Source organism: Megalobrama amblycephala, linkage group LG17 (genome assembly GCF_018812025.1).
Source record: "Megalobrama amblycephala isolate DHTTF-2021 linkage group LG17, ASM1881202v1, whole genome shotgun sequence".
NCBI classification, from domain to species: Eukaryota; Metazoa; Chordata; class Actinopteri; order Cypriniformes; family Xenocyprididae; genus Megalobrama; species Megalobrama amblycephala.
Window position 1 is genome coordinate 36,000,761 of NC_063060.1, and position 26,781 is coordinate 36,027,541.

The following is a 26,781-nucleotide window of genomic DNA, read 5'->3' on the forward strand; positions in this document are numbered from 1 at the left end:
TTTTCATTTATTTCTTTCTTCAAAGTAAAAGAAAAAAAAGAAAAAGCCTGGAATGGACATTATTACACACTGACGTGCTGGAGTAGACACTGTCACGAGAGATGAATAATCCTGAACTCTGTTAGGCAAAGGATGTGGGTTTTGAATGAATTATTTTGTACGTTGTAAAGTGGTGAGAGTACAGTGTGTCCTGTTTCAAAGGAGCCCTGCCTGTAAGAGCTGTCAGCCATTCACAGTTCATTTGATTAAAATAGCTTTATTCAGTTCAAAAGAGTCATGTTAATAAAAATCACAGTAAATTGTGTCATTAAAAAAAGCAAAATGTCTGGGCACTCAGTCAACCGGAGGAAATAAGGGAAGGGATTGAACTAAGCTCATCGTTGTTGGACAGCCACACAACAAAGAAGCGTGTTTGAAATCTAAAGGCCACACATGACTTAAAGTCTAACAGTAAAAGATGTAAAAAAACAACAAAACTACAACAGTAAAATTAGACTGATAACAGTAGCTGCCACAAGATACATGGCTATTCTCATTGTATTACTGAAACTGCTGAAGCGTCTCATCCAATGTATTTGAGATGTAATACTTTTGGCAGACACAGTCAAGCTTGTAACATGTTTTTGATTTGCTTGGAGGTAGTCTCATCATTCAAATGTTTTGTTGTGTACCTGTGAGAGTCAAGAGAGAACACCGAAAATCATAACACACCACATGGTTTTCAGCAAAAACAACGTCTCATATGGATGTCAATCAACAATTATGTAAGGTATAAAGCTTTAAGAATTTTTTAAGATAAAGCTCACAGACCTGAGGGCATTGAGAAGTCCCTCCACACTGTTGGGCGGCTGATATCGCAGAACCTTAATGCATCCTTTCATCTGTATCATAAAAAGACAATAACATGAGGTTTTGTATTTGTATATAGTTTGCTTTTAATTAGGGTGGTCTATTTACCACATCATTCATTTAGTATAATTTAGTGGGTAATACTTTACAATAAGGTTTCATTTGTTTCAAGTCCAGGTTAACTAATATTAGAATGAACAATACTTCTACAGCATTCATTAATCTTAGTTAACGTTAATTTCAATATTTACTAATACATTAATTAAAAGTTGTATTTGTTAACATTAGTTAATGAACTAACATGAACAATAACTAATGTTAACAAAGATGAATAAATACTGTAACAAATGTATTGCTCAATGTTATTTCATGTTAGTTACATTAAAGGTGCCCTAGAACCAGTTTTAACAAGATGTAATATAAGTCTAAGGTGTCCCCTGAATGTGTCTGTGAAGTTTCAGCTCAAAATACCCCATAGATTTTTTTTTTATTAATTTTTTTAACTACCTATTTTGAGCCATAATTATATATGCACCGATTCAGTGCGCGACCCCTTTAAATCTCGCCCCCGCCCCCGAGCTCTCGAATGCCTTAACCAGCATAAATAAAGTTCACACAGCTAATATAACCCTCAAAATGGATCTTTACAAAGTGTTCGTCATTCATGCTGCATGCATGCATCGATTCCTGTGAGTATAGTATTTATTTGGATGTTTACATTTGATTCTGAATGAGTTTGATAGTGCTCCGTGGCTAAAGCTAACATTACACACTGTTGGAGAGATTTATAAAGAATGAAGATGTGTTTATGAATTATACAGACTGCAAGTGTTTAATAATGAAAATAGCGAAGGCTCTTGTCTCCGTGAATACAGTAAGAAACGATGGTAACTTTAACCACATTTAACAGTACATTAGCAACATGCTAATAGACAAGAAAGACAATTTAAAAATATCACTAAAAATATCATGATATCATGGATCATGTCAGTTATTATCGCTCCATCTGCCATTTTTCGCTGTCGTTCTTGCTTGCTTACCTAGTCTGATGATTCAGCTGTGCACAGATCCAGACGTTAATACTGGCTGCCCTTGTCTAATGCCTTGAACATGGGCTGGCATATGCAAATATTGGGGGCGTACATATTAATGATCCCGACTGTTATGTAACAGTCGGTGTTATGTTGAGATTCGCCTGTTTTTCGGAGGACTTTTAAACAAATGACATTTACATAAGGAGGAAACAATGGTGTTTGAGACTCACTGTATGTCATTTCCATGTACTGAACTCTTGTTATTCATCTATGCCGAGGTAAATTCAATTTTTCATTCGATGGCACCTTTAATTAATGTTAACAAATGAGACCTTTTTGTAAAGTGTTACTATTTAGTTTAATATGTTGTATTTAATCAGTAATTACTGATATAAATACTTATTTGGTGATCAAATGCATTCATCTTTAACATGTTTTTTTTAACATTGTGTGTTAAACTGACAGCTCTAATTAAACTCTTTACAAAAATAAAATCAGATTTTAAAAAAATTGGACAATAAATTAATCAGCATAATTAAATGAAGTTAAATTAACACATTTAAAGGGATAGTTCACCCAAAAATGAAAATTATCCCATGATTTTCTCACCCTCAAGCCATCCTAGGTGTATATGACTATCTTCTTTCAGACAAACACAATCGGAGATATATTTAAAAAAAAAAAAAAAAAAAAAAAAACCTGGCTCTTCGAAGCTTTATAATGGCAGTGAATGGGGGGCGCTATTTTGCAGCCCAAAAAAAAGTGCATCCATCCATCAAAAATAATCCATACGGCTCCAGGGGGTTAATAAAGGCCTTCTGAAGAAAACCAATGGGTTTTTTGTAAGAAAAATATCCATATTTAAAACTTTATAAACTAAGAAAAATCCGGCAGATGACCTCTGACCCGATATATGACACAGGATGTAGGAGTATCGTAAGCTTAGACGCCTCTCGCGGTTCAAACAAATAGGGCTGTGCAACAAACTCAAGCTCCTCTTCTCTTATATTGAAATCCTCTGACATTTCTCTTTAAAAATTCTCATTCTCAAATTCACAATTCTCATTCTCACCCCTTCAGAGGGTCTTTATTAATCCACTGGAGCCGTATGGATTATTTTTATGATGAATGGATGCGTTTTTTTGGGCTGCAAAATCATGCCCCCCATTCAGTAACATTATAAAGCTTGGAAGAGCCAGGATATTTTTAAATATATCTCCGATTGTGTTTGTCTGAAAGAAGATAGTCATATACACCTAGGATGGCTTGAGGTTGATAATTTTCATTTTTGGGTGAACTATCCCTTTAAATTAAATAATTTTTACAAAAATTTATCAGAAAGCTGAAAAAATTCATACATCAATTTTGGAGGACTTTACGAAAGCTCCAGCTGGATGGACATAATCGTATAGGATGATCACCCCCACCATCACACGCAGACAGAATAACACTGTGTCTTCACTGGCGAAACGAGTGCGGTACTCCCTGATCAATACACACAGAGAGAATTCATTAAAGTTACAGCCCGCTACAGAGGAAACAGAAGCACAATGATTAAACACAAATGTTTTAACTTACGGTGTCTCTAACATGACTTTACACACACTTGCCATCGTACTCAGACAATCTGTTGTGTTCTCTACGGGTAGTTCTGCATGCTGATCAGATAGAGAGAGCAAAAGGTGTTGTTACGATGGTTTGTAATGAGAAAACAGCGATTTGTAAGTGAGAAACATTCTTGTATAGATGAAGTATATTATGCATTTTCTGAGACTAAATAAGTGGAATTTATTCATGAGCATCTGGACTCGTTTGTCAATTTAGTTTACATCCATTTGAGTGGTTTGACTTGTGTAAGACATGTTATAATCAACAGTTTTACAAGCACCCACCTTTGATACAAATTTGGTTGTGGCATCGCTTAACGTTTTCAGCATGGGCGTGGCATTGGCGTAGAAGAGAGACATGCGATTGGCCAGTTCGTTGTCAACCTCGTTATGCTCTTCTGCCTGCAGAAAGAACACACGTGAGTTTTTTTTCAGTATCTAAATGTGAAAAATCCATACTTTTGAAGATTTAAACTAAAGGGGTCAGTTAAGGCAATGGGCTTTTTGGAGGTTATGGATGCGCTTTTCCTTGGTCAGCTTTACTTAAGTAGTTAATCATGGAAATGGATGTGGAAATTGGGCATTCTGGTGTGCTGAAAATGCATTTTTAGCTGACTTGAAACATTTCATTCATTACTGTATGCTAAAAACTGAATGTAAATCCTGCTTAAATCCACAGACTGCAGACATGTCCAGAATTCCTAATACGTGCTCTTCCACAGCCGAGCTCATGTTTCATGAGATGAAAGCGGCTGTCATAATTATTCCTCACAGAGAGTGCTTTTAATTGGCGAGGCAAGGTCAACGATCCTCTGTGTCAACCCCTGCTGAGCCGCTCCCTGATGATACAGCACACGCTAATGAGACTGAAGTCGTTAGCGCACTTTACCATCTCGACGTCAAGCGAGCGCACTTCAGTCTTATGTCAGCTAAAAGATAAAAAGGGGCGTACGGGAGGAAGACGAACAAAATAAAAAGCAGGAAAAGATGGATAGAATGAGATGAATGCCAAATCTCATGTTTCCCTGAGTCAGGATCGTGTGCCACCTAATGATTCAGACCATTAGAGAACAGAAGAGCTCCCATTAACCCCTGGGACACGGGGGAACCGAGTATTACTAAAACATAAGCCGTCTGATAATGAGGCATATTTCCATTCATAACAGGTTTACTCACTGTTTGGTTGATGATACGCATGCGGCTTAAGGTCCTTCTGTAGTAGCTGAAGTCATTCTGGATGGCGGGGTTGGTCATCTGGCAAGAGAGCAGATGAGCATTTAAATGCAGAACTGGCAGCTGAAAATTGCATTTCTGCTGAATACGGGAATGGGAAACATGTAAAGCGTTCATGCATTTTTCATTTTACTGTGAATGTATGAATTCAAGTGAGTAATTTTAAAATCAAATGAGCATATGGCCATTTCATCCACCGCTGGGTCTGGTGACAGACTTCATCGGAGCAATAATCTAGACGATAACAGATTCTCTATGGCACCTTTGAAGGCAACTGCACATGGATTTCCATTAATGCGACTAATTGGTTGCAACCGGACTTTCTGTTCCAATAGTTGAACTAATTAGCTGAATCACTTATGTGCAAATTAAGTTAACTAATTGGATACAAATAAATTCTATCATACAGATCCTCTATAGCGATCGCATTATGTGTGATATAGCAGAAAACGGAGGAGATTTTTTGTGCAATGGCCACATCTCAAAATCCAATCAACAACCGATACATAGAACCAAGGCTCTGTTTCCACCTGGAAATGTATTAAGATGTGTTTTGGTCGATCGGATCACAAGTGGACGACGCTAAATACAGGTGTAAGTGGGGTGTAAAACGTTTTAAGCTTCTCCACTGTTGACCACTTCCAGAGGTAGTCGAAAACGCATTTGACCGGATTGCTTTCGTAGCGTAAACGTTCATGTGATCTAATGTTTTCGAACAACCACTAAAGACCGCCTACTGACCTAATGCATAAACATGGGACGCGTGCAAGCCAGACGCGATTTAAACAATGCAAGTTTGGTTTGAAGATGAAAAATGTACCAAGCACAATGTTCTCTCACCATTCCTGATTTCTAACATACACACACACCACATTTGGCGTGGTCTTGCGGCTATCAAAACAAAAGATGCTGCTCTCCGTGTGTTTTTCCGTCATCTCAGTGCACGTTCATGTAAATAGCGTGAGCTTATTTCGTCCATTAGACTGAAAGATCTGAAAAAGCCCATATATTTACCCACCCATAGACCCTCCCCTTGAAGTAATCAGGACAGAAGTGATTGAAAGTGGACAAAAGATAAAGATTTATACACCAGGTTTACACAGGTATGCATCTCTCTTGTCTACTTGTGATCCGATCGACCAAAACGCATCTTACACCAGGTGTAATCTCCACCCTACATTTTTTTCTTTTTAAGTAATGGACCCTTTTCATAGATTCTGATGATGCATTTCCACAGTTATGAATCATAAATTTAGTAAAGAAGGGTTCATCTGTCACACTCGTATGTACTTCACAATACGGAAGAAAGGATTTGTTGCTACTTCCGCTTCATTGTGACTTTAAAGTCGGCATTAAACGAAAATTCACTATATCTATTTTCTAAATGCATGTTATTGAGTTTATTGTGAACAATTCATCTGTGCGTTTCCTTTTTTGACCTCGTAATTCTTAATCAAAATGTCATAACACAATCTTCCAATGAAACGACAGACTTCTCCAATCATTTAGTCTGCTTAAACCTGCCCCTTTCTTAGGCCCCGTTTTCACCTGGCATTACGATGTGTTGGTCGATCGGATCACTTTTGTCTCTTTTGTCAACTTTCAACCACTACTCTCCTGATTTCTTTCAGGGGAGGGTCTATGGGTGGGTAAATATATGTTTTTTTCAGATCTTTCGATCTAATGGAGGAAATTGCTCATGCAATTTACATATCGAGACGAAATAAAAACATACAGAGAGCAGCAGCTTTCGTTTCTGCTCTGATAGCCGCAAAACCACGTTGATCGCGGTGAGTGTGTATTAGAAACTAGGAATGGTGGGAGAACATTGTGCTTGGTACATTTTTCATCTTCAAACCAAACTTGAGCCTTCTGCCAACAAAGTTTAAATTCTGCGTGGCTAGCGCACTTCTCATAATGTTAAAGCATTACGTCAGTAAGCGGAGAGTAGGCAGTCTTTCTTTTGTGGTTGTTTGAACACATTCAACCACATGAGCGTCTACACCAGGGGTTTTAAACTCTAGCCCTCGAGATCCACTTTCCTGCAGTTTAACTCCAATCCTGATTAAACACACCTGCCTATAACTTCCTAGTAATCTTGAAGAGCTTGCTTGTTCAGGTGTGTTTGATTAGGGTTTGAACTAAACACTGCAGGCAGGAGGACCTCGAGGGCCAGAGTTGAGAACCCCTCGTTTGCACTGCGAAAGCAATCCGGTCAAATGCGTTTTCGACTAACTCTGGAAGTGGTCGAAAGTAGACAAGCTCAAAATGTTTTTGAGACCCCATTTACACAATGTATTTAGTCCCGTCCACTTGTGATTGGATCGACATACCGGGTGTAAACAGGGCCTTACAGCTCACATTTAGACCTCCATCCACTCAAAAACCAATATATAGAACCAAGACTGCATCCTACATTTTTTATTTTCCGTCAATCTGTTGCACTTGGATGTACGTCACAATATGGAAGAAAAATTTGTTGCCATTTCAGTTTGATCCATTTTAAATGTTGCAGTTTGAAGAGAGATTGCATAATCACTGCTTGTGATGTTTTGTCATTTGTAAGTCTAAAAAATTAATAAGTATAAATATAATTTACAGATTTTCAGTGGTTAACTGTGTTAATTGCAGATTTTTTGGGGGGCTGAGATGAAAGGCAGGATGCTTCACTAAACAGGGTCTAACAACAACTTTGTTCCACATCCTCTCATTCTACCTAATTGTTGTGATTTTGCAGGATAGAGATGATTCCAAGGAGGATTAGACTGGAAACATGTGCAGAGTGGGTGTGACCAGAGGTTGCCTGGTTACCTTCAGCTCATCGAAGCGCAGCGTGAAATGCAAAATCTCAGCGAACTGCCGTGCCAGCGCCTGCTCCTGCTCCAGATGCTGAGTTGGGCTGCAGCGCGAGCTCGTGAGGAACTCCAGCAGGCCCTGAAGAGAGTCTTCTACAAGAGACACAGAAGAAACACAACTGTTAATCCTTGTGCTCAATAGAGGTATACATACTGGGTTATGGTCTCCATATTTTGAACAAAAACAGACACTGAAATGGTGTGTCTGGCAGAGGAACACAGCTGTGTGTTTGACAGAGAGATGTTAGGTCAGTCTGACCCTTTGATGTTTCACCAGAGCCTCTCCTCCAGAGAGCGCTGGTGTTGATGTGTGATTAAGGGCCATGTCATGTTTAATTAGGTCGTGACCTATTTCTAAACATCAGACCCTCCATCCAAATCGCTCAAACGCACAGACAGACAGCACAAATAGTGAAAGCAACCACATTTATTTACGGAGCATACCAGATGCTTTGAGAAATACGAGATTATAAAAAATTGTTCTGTATAATAACATCAGTGGTGTCTAATAGATGATATGTAATTTTCCATGTAACATCATGTTTTATGTGTTCATTTGTCAGATTAGCAGTGCTTTCAAGGTGTGTTTCAAGTATTTGTGTTCCCTTGGAATCAAACCCAGAAGCTAAACTCATTTATAAGGTTGCAAAAGATTTCTATTTGAAATAAATGCTGTTAATTTGACATTTCTATTCTTAAAAGAATCCTGAAAAATAAATGCATCATGGTTTCCACAAAAATATAGGAAGGAAAGGAATAAATTACATTTTAAATACACTGTAAAAAAAAAAAAAACATATAAAAAAAAAAAAAAAGGGAGCCATTAGGGGGATATGGTAAGGAAAAAAAATGAGATGGGAGGAAAAATTATATGCAAAACATTTGTGTTACCTCACAAATGCATTGAAATATAATTTCCCAGACAGCAACATAGTGTCAGCCCAGATCTGGCCCACATCTGGTCCGTGTGTAATCCACATATACCAGATGTGGGCCGGATCTGGGCCACACTATGTTGGGCCCAGGTTTTCTCCTCATCTCATTTATTACCATCCCTTTAAAGGAACACTCCACTTTTTTTTGAAAAAAGGCTCATTTTCCAACTCTCCTAGAATTAAACAGTTGAGTTTGACCATTTTTGAATCCATTCAGCCAATCTCTGGGTCTGGCGGTACCACTTTTAGCATAGCTTAGCATAGTTCATTGAATCTGATTAGACTGTTAGCATCTCGCTCAAAAATGACCAAAGAGTTTCAATATTTTTCCGATTTAAAACTAGACACTTCTGTAGTTACATCGTGTACTAAGACCAACGAAAAATGAAAAGTTGCGATTTTCTAGGCCAATATGGTTAGGTACTATACTCTCATTCCTGCGTAATAATCAAGGAACTTTGCTGCCGTACCATGGGTGCAGCAGGCGCAATGATATTACGCAGCGGCTGTGACCCCCTGCTTGCACAGGGAGCGTGCCTTGCAACCATGGAGACATTTGTGAGAGGTGCTGCGTAATATCATTGTGCATTGCCAGAATGAGAGTATAGTTCCTAGCCATATCGGCCTAGAAAATCGCAACTTTTCATTTTCTGTCGGTCTCAGTACACGATGTAACTACAGAAGAGTCAAGTTTTAAATTGGAAAAATATCAAAACTCTTTGGTCATTTTTGAACAAGATGCTATTGGTCTAATCAGATTCAATGAACTATGCTAAGCTATGCTAAAAGTGGTACCCGGAGATCGGCCGAATGGATTCGAAAACGGTAAAACTCAACTGTTTAACTCTGGGGGAGTTGGAAAATGAGCCTATTTTCAAAAGTGTTCCTTTAAGGACTCAACAGAAAATATGTATACGATTTTAAATTGTATTATTTCACAATATTACCATTTTTACTGTATTTCAAACTTTTGAGGAAAATGCATTTCTTTCAGGATACTGGATTTGTCAGTAAAGGTACAGTAGATGTGTGGTGTGTACTGTCAGAGATGATGAGAGCTGTGTTTTTGCTAGATGTGGTGAAAGAAACTAGCCTTGCCCAAAGAGCATGATAATCCAATTATGACGCACTGCTGCTCAGTTTATAGCTTGTCCTCTGGGAACATGCGTTGAGTCAGAACAGAAATTTCAAGATAATATTATAGAATATTTTACAACTCAAAAACATATACAATAGTTAAGTTAGCTTTGATTTAGCTGTGGGTACAAGTCCACAGACTGCTTATATTCAGTACAACAGCAGTCTTGCTCATGTGAGATTGCTTAATTATATCACACAATCCACATGTATGTATAGCTATATGGTGATTTCAGCTCTCTGATTACATCTGTTTAATTAAGAATGGTTTGCGAAGGAGCATATGAGCTGACGATTTAGTAATGCCTGGGCTCATATAATCTCACTATTGTCAGCTGCTGATCATACTGATGAATCAAGCCTCAAAACTGATCAACTCACTAAAAATCAAAACGCAGTCTAAAGCAGATGCAAACACTACAGCACATGGTAAATGGGTCAGTGGACCATATATCCCTGTGAGGAATTGTCGGAGAGTAGATCATTAAAAATGACCTCTCATTTAGCACCTGTGCCTCTAGGTAAAAATAGCTGAATGTGTTATTATTTATAGTTTTGTGTGCTGTGTGCACATTAAAGAAAAGAGAAAAATGGCATACCCAGTTTTAGTGAGAACTCATAAAACTTTTTTAGTTTGCCAACCAGCGGGACCACAGCGGCCCACGCTCCCTCCTGCACACGCTCATCATTGGGATGCTGTATGGCCTGAGGAGACAACATGCACACACTTAAACACAGCTAGGGACAACATTGCTGACAAAAGAATTATAAGTAGTTTGTTTCATGAAAAGCAACACAGAGCACAGGCTGATGTCTTAAGAACCTGCATTCTAGATATACTCGCCTGTCTGATGGCTTCCCCTGCTCCGCTATATGACTGCAGGTCCTGTAGTACACTCACAGCCTCTGTTAGCACCTCATTGACCTCCTCCCATACTCTCCTCTCGGCTTCTGTGGGCTTGGCATCTGCAGAGGAGAGATCAGCTCAGAATCGCTGTTGGAACTGCAATCCATATCTATGGCTGGATCTAGGGTGGGGCGTTATAGCTTAAATATTTGTAGCTATACATTTATATTTTTTGTTATTAAATTTTTGGAAAGATGATTTTGTTTCTATTAGAGCAAATGCCATTTTAACCAAACAGCCATTGTAGCTGATGCAAGAAATTAATTACAATAAAACATCTAGTTATAAACAATAAAATCTTATTAGATCTAGTTAATAATATTATTAATAATAATTAATATTTTTATTATAATTATTTATAAATAGATATAGTTGTAATATTAGTAATGGTAATTATAATTGTAATAATAATAATTTTATTATAATTAATATTTTTTAATATAAATAATTATGTATAGGTAAGTTAATAACAGTAACTAGTAATATTAATAATTATTAATGTTATTTATAATCTATTATTATCATCAAAGTATCAATAATACTAATTATTTATAATAATATATATATATATATATATATATATATATATATATATATATATATATATATATATATATATATATATATATATAAAGGCTTTAAAGGTTAATAAAGGTCTTCTGAAGCGAAGCAATGGGTTTTTGTAAAAAGCTAGTTATTTAATTTAAATATGGATATTTTTCTTAGAAAAACCCATCGCTTCACTTCAGAATCCCCTGGATATGGATTATTTTTATGATGGAGGGATTTTTTTTGGGGCATTTTTTTGGGCTTCAAAATCATGCCCCCCCATTCACTACAATTATAAAGCTTGGAAAAGCCAGGATATCTTTAAATATATCGCCGATTGTGTTAGTCTGAAAGAAGATAGTCATATACACCTAGGATGGCTTGAGGGAGAGTAAATCATGGGATAATTTTCATTTTTGGGTGAACTAACTCATTAATGACACAGTCAGCAGCAGAAATATTAGGCTGCTGTCACTTTAATACCAAATACATGGATCCAAAACAATGATACGCATCCATTTTCTTTCTCAATTGTTTATGTTCACGTAAGCCATAAGCGTTTGCGTTTACAACGATATTCACCGAGATGTGCATTTTGACATGATTTTGCATGTATGCGTCCGTTCAAGCACAAATAGATGTGGAAGAGAAGGGAATTTGGTGTTCAAATACTGTGACTGTCTGTGATGCTCAGCATGTGTGCACAGAAAACAGCGTGCAAGTTTTGAATTGTACTTCTTGCGCTTGTATGTTTTAAAATCGCTTGAATGTTTAAACTGTCAGGACCTAAAACACATGCAGATGATAAATTTTCTCTCTACAATGGTTTAACTTTGCAATTATTCCGAGAATCACATGCGTTTGGAACCATGGGGCCTGGTCCATACGGATCAACTACGATCCCTATACTTGACATCCCACACCCAGCGACATGACTATCGCTGATGCGCACATTGCGAGATCGATGCTAAAACGATATATCGTGCGGCCCTACTTGTGACAGTATATTCACTTACTTTCAAAGTCCAGGAAAAAGTTCCCTCCATTGTTGTCAATATCCCGTGTGAGAACCTTGATCAGATTCCCCATCCCGACCTGTCAGAGACCTAAAAGACAAGATAAAAAGGAAAAGTGATGCAAAACTACTTTCTGAATGATGATTTTTGCTCACGGCACTTTGAATGCCAATGAAGGTGTACTGTATACACCATTTGCCTTCCAATACAAGAACACATTCAGGTTGACTCAATTTGCATCAAGAACTGAGACACCTGTGCTCACGACAGCAACATCTGGCCACACACGAGCGTGACAAGGAACATCTGCCCGGGGCAGTGCAGAAATCAGGGGAGACCCAAATGCTGCTGCATTACCCTCCTGAACCCACACCCCAGTTACTGCAGGTTACTGCTGAGAATGCAGTATGACTGCAGCACCCGTGGGTGGATCCTACCGCAGGATCATGTCGCCCTCTAGCAGTCAAAGTGTCTCTGTAGTCCAAAATTGGCACTCAGAAGTCCCCCTTCCTTTGAGCTGAGGGCTAAATCATTGTAAGAAATCACATGTTCCCTGAAAAGAGCGCACTCTCATTCTTATTCATCCTCTCTGAGCTCAGCGCAGGAGTCAGCGCTCCCGCAGCGAGTCACTGAGCACAGCAGATTAAATAACATCACGGAAAACCAACAGAGGATCCTCGAGAGGAATGGATAGACCTCAGAGTTAAACAGCGTGTCAACACATTCAAAGCCCAAGGACAGACTTTTGTGTTCAAACCCAAAAGAAACTTTGTTTATTTCTTTGAAGGACTTTGCTTCCCCTCTAAACGAACTGCCTTGAAAATAGGTAAATGGGTCACTACAGTGTCTCACTGACCTACAGCGCATGCTGCAGTGCGAGTGGGGGTGTGCCGTCTTTATATCTCGGCATACTCACGTTCTCCTGGCATTTGGGATTTTAGCAACCAAAGGGAGTAAATAAGCACTGCTGTCTTAAACCGCCTAGGCCCCCTGTCAGCTTTACACCCCTCAGATCGGGAGGGAGGGGGTGGAACCATTTAAACTGAGGTCGCTCATTTAACTACAACATACACACCCTGCAATCCTATTGGCTAAGGAGGGAGACAGAACATTCTGCTGTTTCCATGGAGCCTAAAAATATTTTTCAACCAAAATGTGTCGACAGCCAATAGAAGCGGAGCGCAGGAGTACTCGACAGGACTTAAAAGAACTTGAATAAATTAATCATGAGTGCGGCACTAGGGAGGCATGGGACACGAAAACTAATTTGAACTTGAAAGTGGGACAGTTTGATAAAGTAAACCTTACACGCTTTCTTAAATGTTTACAAATGTCATTTAATTAAGTTTAACATAAGATACATTCATATTATAATTTGACAAACTATTAAACCTTTAAGGTGTGTTCTTGCAAAGCTTTGAAAAACTGAAAAATAAAATTAATAAATGAAATAAGGCTAACATTTATTATGATAATAAATATATAAATGATAATATACGTTTATGAATATTCTATATCATTTTATATTTAAAATTAAATATCATTTAGATTTATATATATATATATATATATACACATATTGATTTTAATAATCAAAATACTGTTACAGTACAAATACTGTTAATAATATATAAAACATTTTATATATCATAATTCATATGATTAAATATTAATTTTTGAATCATGAATAAAATCAAAGCTAACACTGTCTTCATTACCATAATTATTTAATTATTTACAAAATGAATTCGAACAGTGTTACTAACAGCACTTTTTTTATTATGACTACAAAACTGAAGAGGGAGGTAGTAAATGAGTTCCACTGAAGTGTACAATCATACTTCCAAATTTAAATTGGGTGATGATCTCAGTGAAGCAAGGGTAAAATCCCAAATCCTATTAGCAGAATGTGTAGCTATCTCAGTTTCTGCTGGTCTGAGAGAGAGAGAGAGAGAGAGAGAGAGAGAGAGAGAGTGCTTTAGATTATGGGTGTGAATGCAGTGAGCCGGTTCCTCCCCACTGCAGCATTCGGCAGCATGTGTCTCCACGTGCTTTCGCCTCTACTACTACTACTACTACTACTACTACCACCTCCCAACCAGAGAAGAATACGACCCCACCCTTTTCCTCCCCTTTCCCGCTTTATACGACAGAGAGCGCGGAGGAAAGTCATGTGAGTGGAAGGGAGGCGAGGCTCTGCAGTCTGTGAGGCGGTCTGCTGCGGCAGTGCAGAGAGCAGAGATAGTGCTCCTCTTGACCCAGATTCCACCAGTGCCACGTCACACTGGGTTAACATTAACCCCTGCACAGCAAGACATGGGCAGATACGCTGCAGGCTGCCCTCGGCAGACACGGCTAACAATCATACACACGCACGCCTTTGGCCAGAGTCTGTCCCTTCCATTATAAATTTAATTAAACACTTATATAATGATGATAATAAATTAAATATGATGTAACGTGCAATAAAATATGATGACAATTCAATATTCTATTTATACTATTTCATTTTTTTAAAGTAATTCTATATTATATTAATATAAATATCAAATTCATTTAATAACACTAACACTGTCTTCATTTTTGATTCTTTTATTGAATCCAAAAGGTTTTAATTATATTTTACTAAATATAAAAGGTATTTTAAAGATTTTGAAGAGTCAAAAGGTCATTCGGTTTAATTTTCCAAAGGCCAATACAGCCATTTCATTAGTGATTAAAATATCTTAAAATGTATATATTTTTTATTCTGGCATGATTTTATAACATCATATATCAACAGTGCAGAATGGTATTAAAATTATGTGTAGAAGTCGTTGCTTTGTTATGAGAAAGAATGTCTGGAAAAATTGAGGTCATTCGGAGTAACCAATATAAAGGGACCATTTTGGATCAAGTCATGCGTTCAGTATCATGTGACAGCATGTGACATCATTTAGACACCTGCACAGGACCACATGGTCATGAAGCAAAGTAACTAACTCTCTCTTAACTATTTGAAAAATTCATGTTTTCACTTGCTCATACGCATATTTTGAAGCATCAGGTCATTCGGTACAACCGCTGTAAAACATGGAAAATGTTGTAATATTTTAAAAACTTGTACTAAATATAAAATGTTTGATTGTCCTTTTGCTAACTAGCTAGATATCAGCCTGTTAGGATTGTTTGAAAATATCGTCATTCGGTATAACCAAAAGTGTCATTCGGTAAAACCGAAATTTGGTTAAACCGAATTACTTTTTTGGTCACAAATTTTGTCCATCTTCTAAAAAATGTCAAAAGCAGTGTTAATTGATCATAAAAACCACACAATCTCATTGTTAACACTTAATAAAACTGCAAAATTAATTATATTGCCATTATGTTTTTTTTTTTTTTAATGACCCAAATATTTTAGATATATATATATATATATATATATATATAAAAATATAAAAAATAAATTATAAAAATTATACAAAAATTATAACATAAATTCTAAATAATACTGAAATTATAAATTATAAGATTATTAATATATAGATTATAATAATGTTAATAAATAATAAATAATAAATAATATTATATATCGACAGTAAAAGGTTAACTTTTCCATTATTTGCTTTTACTGGAATACGTGTCAGCCCACAAGAGCTTGTCTCCTACCACCAGGAGAGAAAGAGAGACACAGGCACGTGTCCTGGACAGACAGACAGTCTACACATGGACACAAGCATGCAGGGCTGGCCAGCTGTGACAGGGTTAGGAAGCGTCAGGCATGAGTCAGAGAGACGGAGCGGTCACTCCTTCTTCCGCCGCATGACGGAAATTCTGCCATCTGCGCCCTTCATTTAGACCCTCTAAATACCAGATTATTATCAATCAAATAAACATTTGGTACATTGGTCATGACACATTTGTTAGGAATCTTTCTGCTATGAAACAATATTTATGACAATATTTAGAGTGATTTATCTGTTATTGCCCATATTGCTGTAGAGCAGATGATATTATTCAGATCTGATCAATTTGTGTTGGGAGCACAGCTGAACTTTACATGAACCTAAAAACGAAACCCATGTAGCCCGCGAATCGCCTCTGTTCCTCCCCTGTGCGCTCATGGATGTGAGAGACACCGAGCCCGTCTGCCCACAAGCCAAAGATGCAAACACATCAATCACCCTCTTCCCCATCATTCTCCTTGAAACACACAGAGGTGTCAATGAACTGACAGAGAGAATTTTCACATTCACTAGACTCGTGATGACCTTTAAATGTAAAGCTCAATGACCCAACACATGATATTGTGTTTTCACTTTTACCATTAGGATGAAGATATGATGTGTCAAGCTTGACCTTGAAAAAGCTACAGAAATTCTGTTTCATATCTACTTCGTAATAGGAAAGTTACACTATCTGTGTAGACACTAGATATTGAAGGGTTTGATTGCCTCCTGGTGGACATTAGTTGCTATTGCTAGTTGCCATTCCCTTCTGACTTGAAAGGGTTAGTTCACTCAAAAATGAAAATAATGTCATTTATTACTCACCCTCATGTCGTTCTACACCCGTAAGTCCTTCATTCATCTTCAGAACACCAATTAAGATATTGTTGATGAAATATGATGGCTCAGTGAGGCCTCTATTGAGAGCCAAGCCATTCAAACTCTCAAGGTCCATAAAGGTACTAAAACATATTTAAATCAGATCATGTGAGTTCAGTGGTTCTATCTTAATATTATGAAGCGACAAGAATAAAATCACAAGATTTTTATAATAATGAAAATATCTTAATTTGTGTTCTGAAGATTAATGAAGGTCTTATGGTTGTGGAACGACAATAAATGACATTATTTTCATTTTTGGGTGAACTAACCCTTTAACTTCCAAGATTTCTAATAGTTTTCCTTTTTAGCAGGAAATTACTTTATTGCACCATTTTATTGACCTAATTATGGACAAATTAACCATCAACACTATTTTTTATCATATGTTATATATCAAATAAAAAAGTGCCTGAATTTCTTTAACTACTAAACCATGGCTCTGACCATCACGAACATCATTTTTTTTTTTTTTTTTTTTTTTTTTATTTAAATGAGTGCCTTCCTCTTTTTTTAGGGGTGCAAATGCAGATGCAGAAAATATGGTTTGACACCTCTGGTTTCAAACAACACAAAAGCAGCATTAAATGACACTGGCTAGCAGTTTCTTTCTGCATCATAGTTTGCTGTGAATTTTTGCACTTATACTCATTTATAGATTACATTTATCATTAAATCTCACAAGGGAAGGCAGTCACAATCCCTTGTCAACCCCAGGGTGAGTCCAACCCTAATCTCATGAGAACTTTTTTACGAGGTGGCAATTTTGTAATGTATGAATTTGTACTATGTGAATTGGACAAAAATGTACAAAGAAATATGTAAGCATAAAGGTCCACCCCAACCCCATCCCTAAATATAACCGCCAGTGGGGCTTAAGCGGATTGTACAAAAAGGTACAATACGAATTAGACCCCAATTCTCCAAAACATGAAAAAGTTAGATTGTGTTGGTGAGTCATAATGTTTGATACAGATATTTATCCTCTATACATTTAATTCTGTTAAATATTATAGGTTGAAACTAATGTGTATCTGTTTGCTTGTTATTTAGTTAAAGGGTTAGTTCAACCAAAAATGAAAATTCTGTCATTAATGACTCACCCTCATGTCGTTCCAAACCCGTAAGACCTTCGTTCATCTTCGGAACACAGTTTAAGATATTTTAGATTTAGTCCGAGAGCTTTCTGTCCCTCCAATTAAAATGTATGTACGGTGCACTGTCCATGTCCAGAAAGGTAATAAAAACATCATCAAAGTAGTCCATGTGACATCAGTGGGTTAGTTAAACATTTTTTGAAGCATCTAAAATACATTTTGGTCCAAAACTAACAAAAACTACGACTTTATTCAGCATTGTCTTCTCTTCCGGGTCTGTGTATATCCACAGTGACGCTGCTTCTTCTTCTACGGCGGTTGGCATCCAGCTTATTGGTGCATTACCGCCCCCTTCTGCTCCGGACAGTGACGCTGCTGACGTGTTATCTAGTGCGCCCGAGCTTCGTTTACAGTCTGAGGGAGACGCACGCTGTATTCAAGCTATTCTACATTGTTTGTATTTTGGTATTGCTATATTTTTTTAAATTGTGCGTAGGGGTGCATGTCGCGGATGTCCTAATCGCGTCACTGTCCGGAGCAGAAGGGGGCGGTAATGCACCAATAAGCTGGATGCCAACCGCCGTAGAAGAAGAAGCAGCGTCACTGTGGAGTGAAAGCGGATATACACAGACCTGGAAGAGAAGACAATGCTGAATAAAGTCGTAGTTTTTGTTATTTTTGGACCAAAATGTATTTTAGATGCTTCAAAAATTTTTAACTAACCCACTGATGTCACATGGACTACTTTGATGATGTTTTTATTACCTTTCTGGACATGGACAGTGCACCATACAAACATTTCCAATGGAGGGACAGAAAGCTCTCAGACTAAATCTAAAATATCTTAAACTGTGTTCCGAAGATGAAAGGAGGTCTTACGGGTTTGGAACGACATGAGGGTGAGTCATTAATGACAGAATTTTCAATTTTGGGTGAACTAACCCTTTAAGATAATGTTGTTTACAATCTCACAGGCCCCAATATTTTCCTCCTTAACTAAGATGAGAGACAGTTTGCCTCATGCAGGATGTCTTCAAATATAAACATAAACAAATATATTTTTTAAGTTGAGAGGCTTTGTTGCAATGATATGGAATATCCGCAGCACTGTTACTTATAACTGATTTTGCAGTTAATTTGTTTCAAAATAAAAATGTCAACACAGTGTAGAGCACTTGCTATGTATGTTCGGAGACCAGCAATATTAATTTCTCATCCATTTTGTCCCTCCCCTCCTCCACTCTGATTGGACGGCTGACTAAAAAGTGACAGTGATGAGCGCAGCATTTTACTCAAAGAAAAATAACCCTTTGGTGGACACACGGCCTTAAGATCTTTTTAATACCACCTTTAATAAATGTGAATGATTTTTCTTTTGAATGAATGAATGATTGATTCAATGACTCGCTTATTTACTTCATTTACATACGATTCAACATTCCGAATCGGCCGAAAAAAAGGCGACGAGGACCAACTTCAGCCGACGGTGTGGAACACAGTAAGAAAACTCAGTCAGCCGACGAACAAAAACTGCCAGACGGCCGACCGTCGGCTTGGTGTGTTCCTGCCTATAGACATCAGTGTTTATATCCAAACACTTATATATACACTTTTATCCCATTTTTCTATGATAATATGAATAATTGAAACACAGAAATAACAATACTGTGTGGTTGAAAAGACTGTTTGTGAAGCTGTTTCATACCTATGCAAGACAACTGCTCTTTCTGAATTTTGTCAAGTTTAATAGACAGGCGAAACGTTGTCATTTAGGAATGAGATCGGGTGGACTCATCGTTCTCAAGCAATTTTTCATTAAACTTTCATTTACCCATTGCAAACTAGCTAGGAGGCTGGTCTGCTAGCTTTAGTTCGACCTGTACTCTGGTACCCATTACCCAATTCCCTCTGATGACACAGTAACTACTGTGGGAAAAAAACAAAACAACTTCGGTCTATCCAACGATTGTAAACAGTCATTGGGCCCGTCAGACTGGAGAAATTTTTGCGGTAATGTGACAAAAAATATTTTAGACCCATCAAATCTGAATTTAAGACAATTTAATACTTTTTAAGGCCTTTTATTAGGAAAACTTTATTTAAGACTTTTTTAAAGGACCCACGGCCACCCTGTTGTTAAATAAGAAACTGTGTTGTATCAGTTTAGTTTATGAATATAAAAGAAAATTTCAAATTGAATCCAAGATTCATGAAATTGACACTATTTGACAGACTCTATGGAAAGAAAACTGGAACAAACCACCTTTTTTTTTTTTTTTTAAATCCTGAAGAAGACTGCTTGCCAACGTGTCCAAAATGTAAAACAGAGGAAGGAGATCTTATTCACTGTCTCTGGTTCTGTAGGGAGATTCAGAAGTTTTGGATTATGGTTGAACAAGAACTTAATGCTATTTTATCTATTAATATTGGCTACGGTCCAAAACACTTGTTGCTTGGAATATACGATGACATTATTGTATACAAACATAAAAAGGCACTTTGTAAATTTCTAACATTCTGTGCAAGAAAATGTATTCTTTTGAATTGGTTAGTTGATAAAGCTCCTTCTAGGTCCCTATGGCACAGGGTTACATTGGAATATATATCATTAGACTACTTAACCTGTGCTTCTTATAATAAAGATGTCCTCTTTCATAGAAGGTGGGACCCATTTCTGGTATATATGGGCTTAGATATATCCTCTATTCTTATTAGAGGGTTTGGCACATTGATGTCATTCTCTATCTCATTTATTTCTTAAATTGATTTATTGAGGTGGTAAGCCTTTTTTTTCCCTTCCCTCTTGTTCCGATTTTAAATTTTGTTTTCTAATGTTTAAAAATGAATAAATATACTTATTAAAAAAATAATAATAAAGAAAATCCTGGAGTTATCTTGCCATCATGAGCATGTTCTTCCCCTCTCAAATGCTTTCTTGCACTCACTAACATAACTTCTGCATGCTACTGAAATGCTGGATTCACTTCTCTATACTTCTTCCAAAGAAAAAAACAAAAAAACCAAGCAGCATGGAAAAATGCCACAGGCAGGAACACGAGAATCCTAATGTGAGCCGCAACTATCGGGCCTGTAAGAACACGCTTCCCTTGGCATGACAGCACAGGTGTTTCTGTTCTCTCCTGTACTTTTTTTTTTTTGTGCACGTTCTGCTGAAAAATACACATGCTGTTGTTTTTAGACAGTGTCTAAACATCATTTTTGCACTTTTACCACAGCACGGCCTGAGAGAACAGACACCATTTCAAATGTGATGCTGTATGTGAGAAATAAAATCGAATGCCGGAATAATATTTGATGAAAATGAAAAGAATAAGATGTGTTCACTTTTCCAATTTTGCTATGCTTTTTTTGCTCATCTTAGAACAGCAGTGAAAATAAGCTGGCCATGGGAATGTATTTGGTACATTCATTACAGTACAGTATAGAAATGTGCAGAAGCATTTTTAAAGAGTTCGACCACAAAAAGGTGTCAACTTTCTGTTGAATTGTTTGACTGTGAAGACAGATAAAGCGAGCCTGTCCTACCACAAAGCATAACCAGGAAATTGAACCAACATTAAAAAGGGTTACCTCCTTCACAATACTTCTCATACTCAAAAAGCTAGTTAGTATAAGCTCACAAGATAGCATAAGCTCACTGTAAACATGTAATCAGTCAATATGCAAACACTCAACACACCTTGTTATTTAACATGCAGTTTCTGCAGGTACTTCAATACAAAAGAAAAACTTTAAAAGGGTTAGTTTACCCAAAAATGAAAATTCTGTCATTAATTACTCACCCTCATGTCGTTCCAAACCCGTAAGACGTTCGTTCATCTTCAAAATTAAGATATTTTTGATGAAATCTGAGAGCTTTCTGACTCCTCCATAGACAGCAATTTAACAACCACATTTAAGGTCCAGAAAGGTACTAAAGACATCGTTAAAATAGTCCATGTGACACCTACTTCTCTTCCCTGTCATTCTCCTACGCTGTTTACACTGTAAACACAGTGCAGCGCTTCCAGGTTCTTCGTCAGAACGCCGACTCAGTATTGGCCGACGCTGATCACGTGAGCAGCACAACGAATGCGTTTGATGCTGACGCAGATGCCGGCCAATAACGAGTCGGCGTTCTGACGTAGAACTTGGAAGCGCTGCACTGTCTACAATGTGAACAGCGTAGGAGAATGACAGGGAAGAAAAGAAATTGTCAAATAAATAATAAATTCGTTATTTTTGAATAAAGTCGTTATTTTTGTTTTGTTTTTGCACAAAAAAAGTATTCTCGTCGCTTCATAACATTAAGGTTGAACCACTGTAGTCACATGGACTATTTTAACAATGTCTTTACTACCTTTCTGGACCTTGAAATTGGTTATGACGTTGCTGTATATAGGGAGGTCAGAGAGCTCTCGGATTTCCGAAGGTGTGTTCCGAAGATGAAGGTCTTACGGGTTTGGAACGACACAAGGGTGAGTAATTAAAGACTGAAATTTCATTTTTGGGTGAACTAACCCTTTAAAAGATATAGAAACAATATAGACCTCTTTTTTATTTTTTAGACGCTGCATGAAAAAAGTAAAAAACAAAAAAACTTGCTAGACAAGGCTAACTTGTGAAGGGCGTCAGTTAGTCACACATGCCTTAAGGGCATGTAAAGTGCCACTAGACAAATCCTGCAATACAGAAATGCTCCGCTAATTCCAGAAGCACAATCACAGCATGACATCTCCCAGAACAACATCACAAAGAAGCTAATCGCAGAGAGCAGATGCTATGGACCAGCATCTTACAGAGTTTAGAGCTGTGCAGGTGTCATTGCTGCAAAACTTGCTGTTTACAAATTACCATCTGGAAAAAACAACCTACCAAAGAGCTGATTTGAATATATATGTGTCCATCATTAGCAGCTTTTAGGTAATAATTACAATGATCGGTGGATTATCCCCTTTTACATAACACATTCTATATGTTATAAGTTTAAATATTCACATGTAACACATCATGTTAATATATGCAATCTAGTTTATAATATGCTTTTATAAATGATGTTAATATAGTATTATTTGCCATAACCTAGTCTGGACATCTGCACATATCTTGGTGTTTTAATGCTGACCACTAGTCTGGCGGGAATAGCGTATTGCTGTGTCAGTATTTATAGTTCATGTTCTTAATTAAAACCTGTGGCCTTGCACATCACAAACACTTCCTGTGGAGGAGGACAATGGCACTGAACAAATGAGTTAATGAATGCATACATGAACAAACAAACAAACAAAAAAGATATTTGCTTACATGCAAAAAGTAGTTTCTATGGATTTATTCTCATGCAAACATGAGAATATCAAAGAATTTTACATTTTTGTTTTCTAGGACTGAAAAATGTGATAAAATTGATCAAATCTTTTGTAAATTTTTATAGTTAATATATATTTTTCTGTGCTCTAAAATAAAGTAATTGTCCACTATTATTTTTTTTTTAATTACACCGATTATGTTTAGCGTCTGATAACCAATATCCAGAAATGTCTTTTAATTATTTTTGCTTGTGACACAATAATGAGTAATAAATAAAAATGAATGCATGCTTAAATTACTATGCATTCCTCTCTTGAGAAAGAAAAAACTTTATTATTTTATGCAACAAAAAAAATACATTAAATACATAAGCTACCTGAACATGTGCCTGTAAAAAAGAAGGGGGTTTAAAACAATTATTGGCCTATCTACTAAATTATTACATCAGCTAGATATTTATATTATGTAGAGCATTCTTACAGTAAAACTTGCTTCAATGAATCATTTAAACCAGTTCACAAAATGGTCTGAATGATTCATTAATGAATTGGCTTGAATGAAAATGACTCTGATTCACTAATATCTAGAGAGGTCCAAGTAAAGTTATGGTAATTTATTGGCTTAAAAGAGCGTGAAGAACCCTGTTTAGGCTACTTTAAATGACCCACGAAAATGTCATATTAACATTTTTATTATAAAATTATTAACATAACCGTTGATTTTGCAATTGCTTATCTTCGCTTATCGAATAATCTACATTTGAACCTGTAGCTCTATGACAGTGAAAATATAGGAACTTGATGTGCATTGAAATGCGTGTTTTGAATAAACAAAATCAGGAAGTGGCATGATCTATTTGAACACAGAGGAAGTCTGAAAACTCGCACCATTGCTTTTGTTCATAATTCTCGGTTTTATCATAAAATTCACTCTTTTTTTCCTCAGAAGCAGACAAATACGCATAATACAAGTAATACACAATACAGGCACAAAATATAACGCCAAAGCCTTATTATCAGTAACCACCGTCCATTACAAAGAACACACATCTCAAAAGTAAAGTGAAATGTGAACTAACTTTGTTTTCGTACAGGCTTTGAAAAGTAATGTAAAAGCTTGATATTATTTGTTTAAAATCTTTAAACTTGAATTTAAAGCAGGACTGAACCTTCTTTCCCTTTAGTTTGAGTGACTGTAGCCTACACTCAGGTTGTCTTTTGTAGCCTCTCATCTCACCTGTGCTGAAGGAAACAAACATTCCCTCGCGCCTGGTGTCAGGTTGCATAGCGGAAAGGTATTGCATCTTAAATCCATGATTCTTACCTCAATTTCCAGTCAATTCAGTGAAAAGTAAATATAGGGAAACGCTGAAGAACACCCTGCTCAGCGGATCATTGTGAAGATGTGGCGTGTGTCTACATTTTCCGGGTTGGCCAATCAGAAGTGTTGCGTTTGACGCGCAGGTTGAGATCGACTCGACTATGGGAGCGCTAAAGAGGCTCTGCCTACATCTATAAAAGGAATTGATTTCGAGAGAGGAAGGAAGCAGACTAGTTTTGCTATGCATGCCTGTAGTGTTGTCTATGTAGTTTGGTCGATTTTGCTTTCACTTATGATTTTTTGACCTCAGACATACTCTGCAAGAGCGAGCGATACGACAAGCTTGCATTATCAAAGAAGCAGCGAGCGTTGATTGCAGTGAAAATGCTCTAGTTCTTTTGCACAGTAACAACTGGTAGAATTGTGTGTTATGGATTATGTGCCCCTGGCCCTGGATTTTCAGTCATGACGAGAAAGACTTCAAAATATGCAAGAGTATTTATTTAATAATATTGTTTGACACTATACTGTTGCTCTCTCTATCGCCACACATACACACACAAAATGAGTCAAAAACAATTATTAGATTATTAGACCTTAGCCAGATATAGTACAGGCTGATTTTCAGCATGGAAAGTGGTCATTAATAATATCAAACATTAAATGTACTTCAAAGAAGAAGAGGCTGTTCAAATGTGCACATAGGCCTAGTGTTTTCTACCATATTAAAAGTTATTAATGAATACCATGAGCTTTTATGACAGAAAATCAGAAATTTATCATAAAAATAAGTCAGAAAGTAAGCATTTTTCAGGACTTGGCCCTTATGCATATAAAATAGCCCAATTTTAAAGGTTAATAAGTCAATAATTTTATCCCTTAAAACTCTTTGATCACCAAAATGACATATTTTAAAGCGGAACTCAGTATGATTTGCGAAGCTCCCCCTACAGGTTCCTTCAGTGAATCACACTGTCGTAAATACTCCAAGCGCAGCAACGACAACAACGCTCACCACCAGCGCAGTAGTTTTGCAAATACAGTACAAGAAATCTCGATGGAGGTGGGTAATTTTCGAAAATGTCTTATAAAACCATAATATATACATTGTTTTTGAATTACCGTAAAGCATTTTGTCACTCTCGCGTGAACGTGAACATGAGGCGAGATTGTGTCGGGTCGGCGCAGCTCAACTTGCAAGTGCTGTTTTCTGGCGTAGACGTGCCAGAGGGGGTTAGTGCACGCCTCAAACACACCACAAGTCAATTAACCATCGTAAGGACTTAGAAAACTATTTATGAAGGTAAAAAAAGTTACTTAGTTCTGCTTTAACGTTTTTTCCTGTGAAAACAATTTCTTCATGCCTTAAAATAGCTTAAATGTACACTCTTACTTTATTTAGTATATGTGGATCTATGAATATGCTAATTAGCCCCGCCTCCACTCGCTCACTCCAGCTCAGAGATCCACTCGGTCAACTTATTGAGGTAAACGTCGCACATTGGTATCGCTCTTTACAACATCGGACACATAAAGGCAATTTATATGATTAGCCTTTTGCTTGACTACGTTATCAAACAGCTAATAATGTGTTGCTACTGTTGCACAAACCATAGTTGCATCCCAAATAACGCACTATACACTATGCACTTATTCATCCATGTAGTGCTTGAATTGTATAAGGTTATTTTGTCATTTAACAATGGAGTTCGATACCCTCTCCCCCTCCGCTACGTAATTAAATCTGCGACAGTTGAGTGCATGAAGTGTCCTTAATTCCAACTTAATGTAGTGCATCATCCGGGTATTTAAAGTGCACTTTTTCTTTTTGGAATTTTCTGTGTGAACGCACTATTTATACTGAAAAACGTCATAGAATAGTGCACAAGTACGTGAATTGGGACGCACCTCATGTTCCAGTTCGCGAATTCTTTATCCTTAGAAACGCTTTGAACAACTCAGAACATCAGTGGAGAAAGGCATATAGTTCATCATAACATCATAATATATTCATCATACACCTGCAATATTGCTAAATCTACCTGATTTTTCATATCAACAGAAAAATATACGAAATAACCTCCTCTTGAGACTCCCTTGCTTCAGAGTCCTCATGTTTAATGATATGCTAAAGCCCGCCCGCATTGGTTACAAGGTAGTTTGTGACGTCAGAAACAGCAGCGATTTCAAACTGCGTTTCTGAAACTGTCTTTAGATCACTGCAGTTTTAGGGAGAAAATACTCAGCAATGGTGTTGACTTATGAATTTGCACATGGTTTATCTTAAAGCATATTAAAAACACTACATAGACATATAAACAACATTAAAAACTTGATTTTCACCACAGG

The 26,781-nt window shown here is 37.0% G+C and overlaps 1 protein-coding gene across 2 annotated transcripts; it reads right to left on the bottom strand.

Moving 5' to 3' along the window:
- Nucleotides 1-240: 240 nt before the first annotated feature.
- Nucleotides 241-24,602, bottom strand: fam49ba (family with sequence similarity 49 member Ba). Of its 2 annotated transcripts, none has more exons than XM_048163697.1 (11): nt 24,436-24,602; nt 12,123-12,212; nt 10,495-10,616; nt 10,250-10,355; nt 7,535-7,671; nt 4,667-4,744; nt 3,776-3,892; nt 3,462-3,541; nt 3,242-3,368; nt 811-881; nt 241-671 (listed from the first exon to the last, which is right to left on the bottom strand). In XM_048163697.1, exons 2-11 carry the CDS (start codon nt 12,193-12,195, stop codon nt 605-607), a joined length of 978 nt encoding a protein of 325 aa, XP_048019654.1. In that variant the 5' UTR covers nt 12,196-12,212; nt 24,436-24,602; the 3' UTR covers nt 241-604. The 2 variants fall into 2 exon arrangements, with proteins under 2 accessions (XP_048019654.1, XP_048019655.1); XM_048163698.1 differs by lacking the exon at nt 24,436-24,602 and adding an exon at nt 24,349-24,374.
- Nucleotides 24,603-26,781: the final 2,179 nt, after the last annotated feature.

Bases quoted from the DNA above. Each gene is read 5' to 3' on its own strand.
- fam49ba (XM_048163697.1), bottom strand. From the start codon at position 12,195: ATGGGGAATCTGATCAAGGTTCTCACACGGGATATTGACAACAATGGA. The intron at 3,893-4,666 runs GTGAGTAAACCT...TTCTTTCTGCAG, and splicing joins TGCGTATCATCAACCAAACA to GCAGAAGAGCATAACGAGGT. The intron at 882-3,241 runs GTATGAATTTTT...TTTATGATACAG, and splicing joins TAAAGTCCTCCAAAATTGAT to ATGAAAGGATGCATTAAGGT.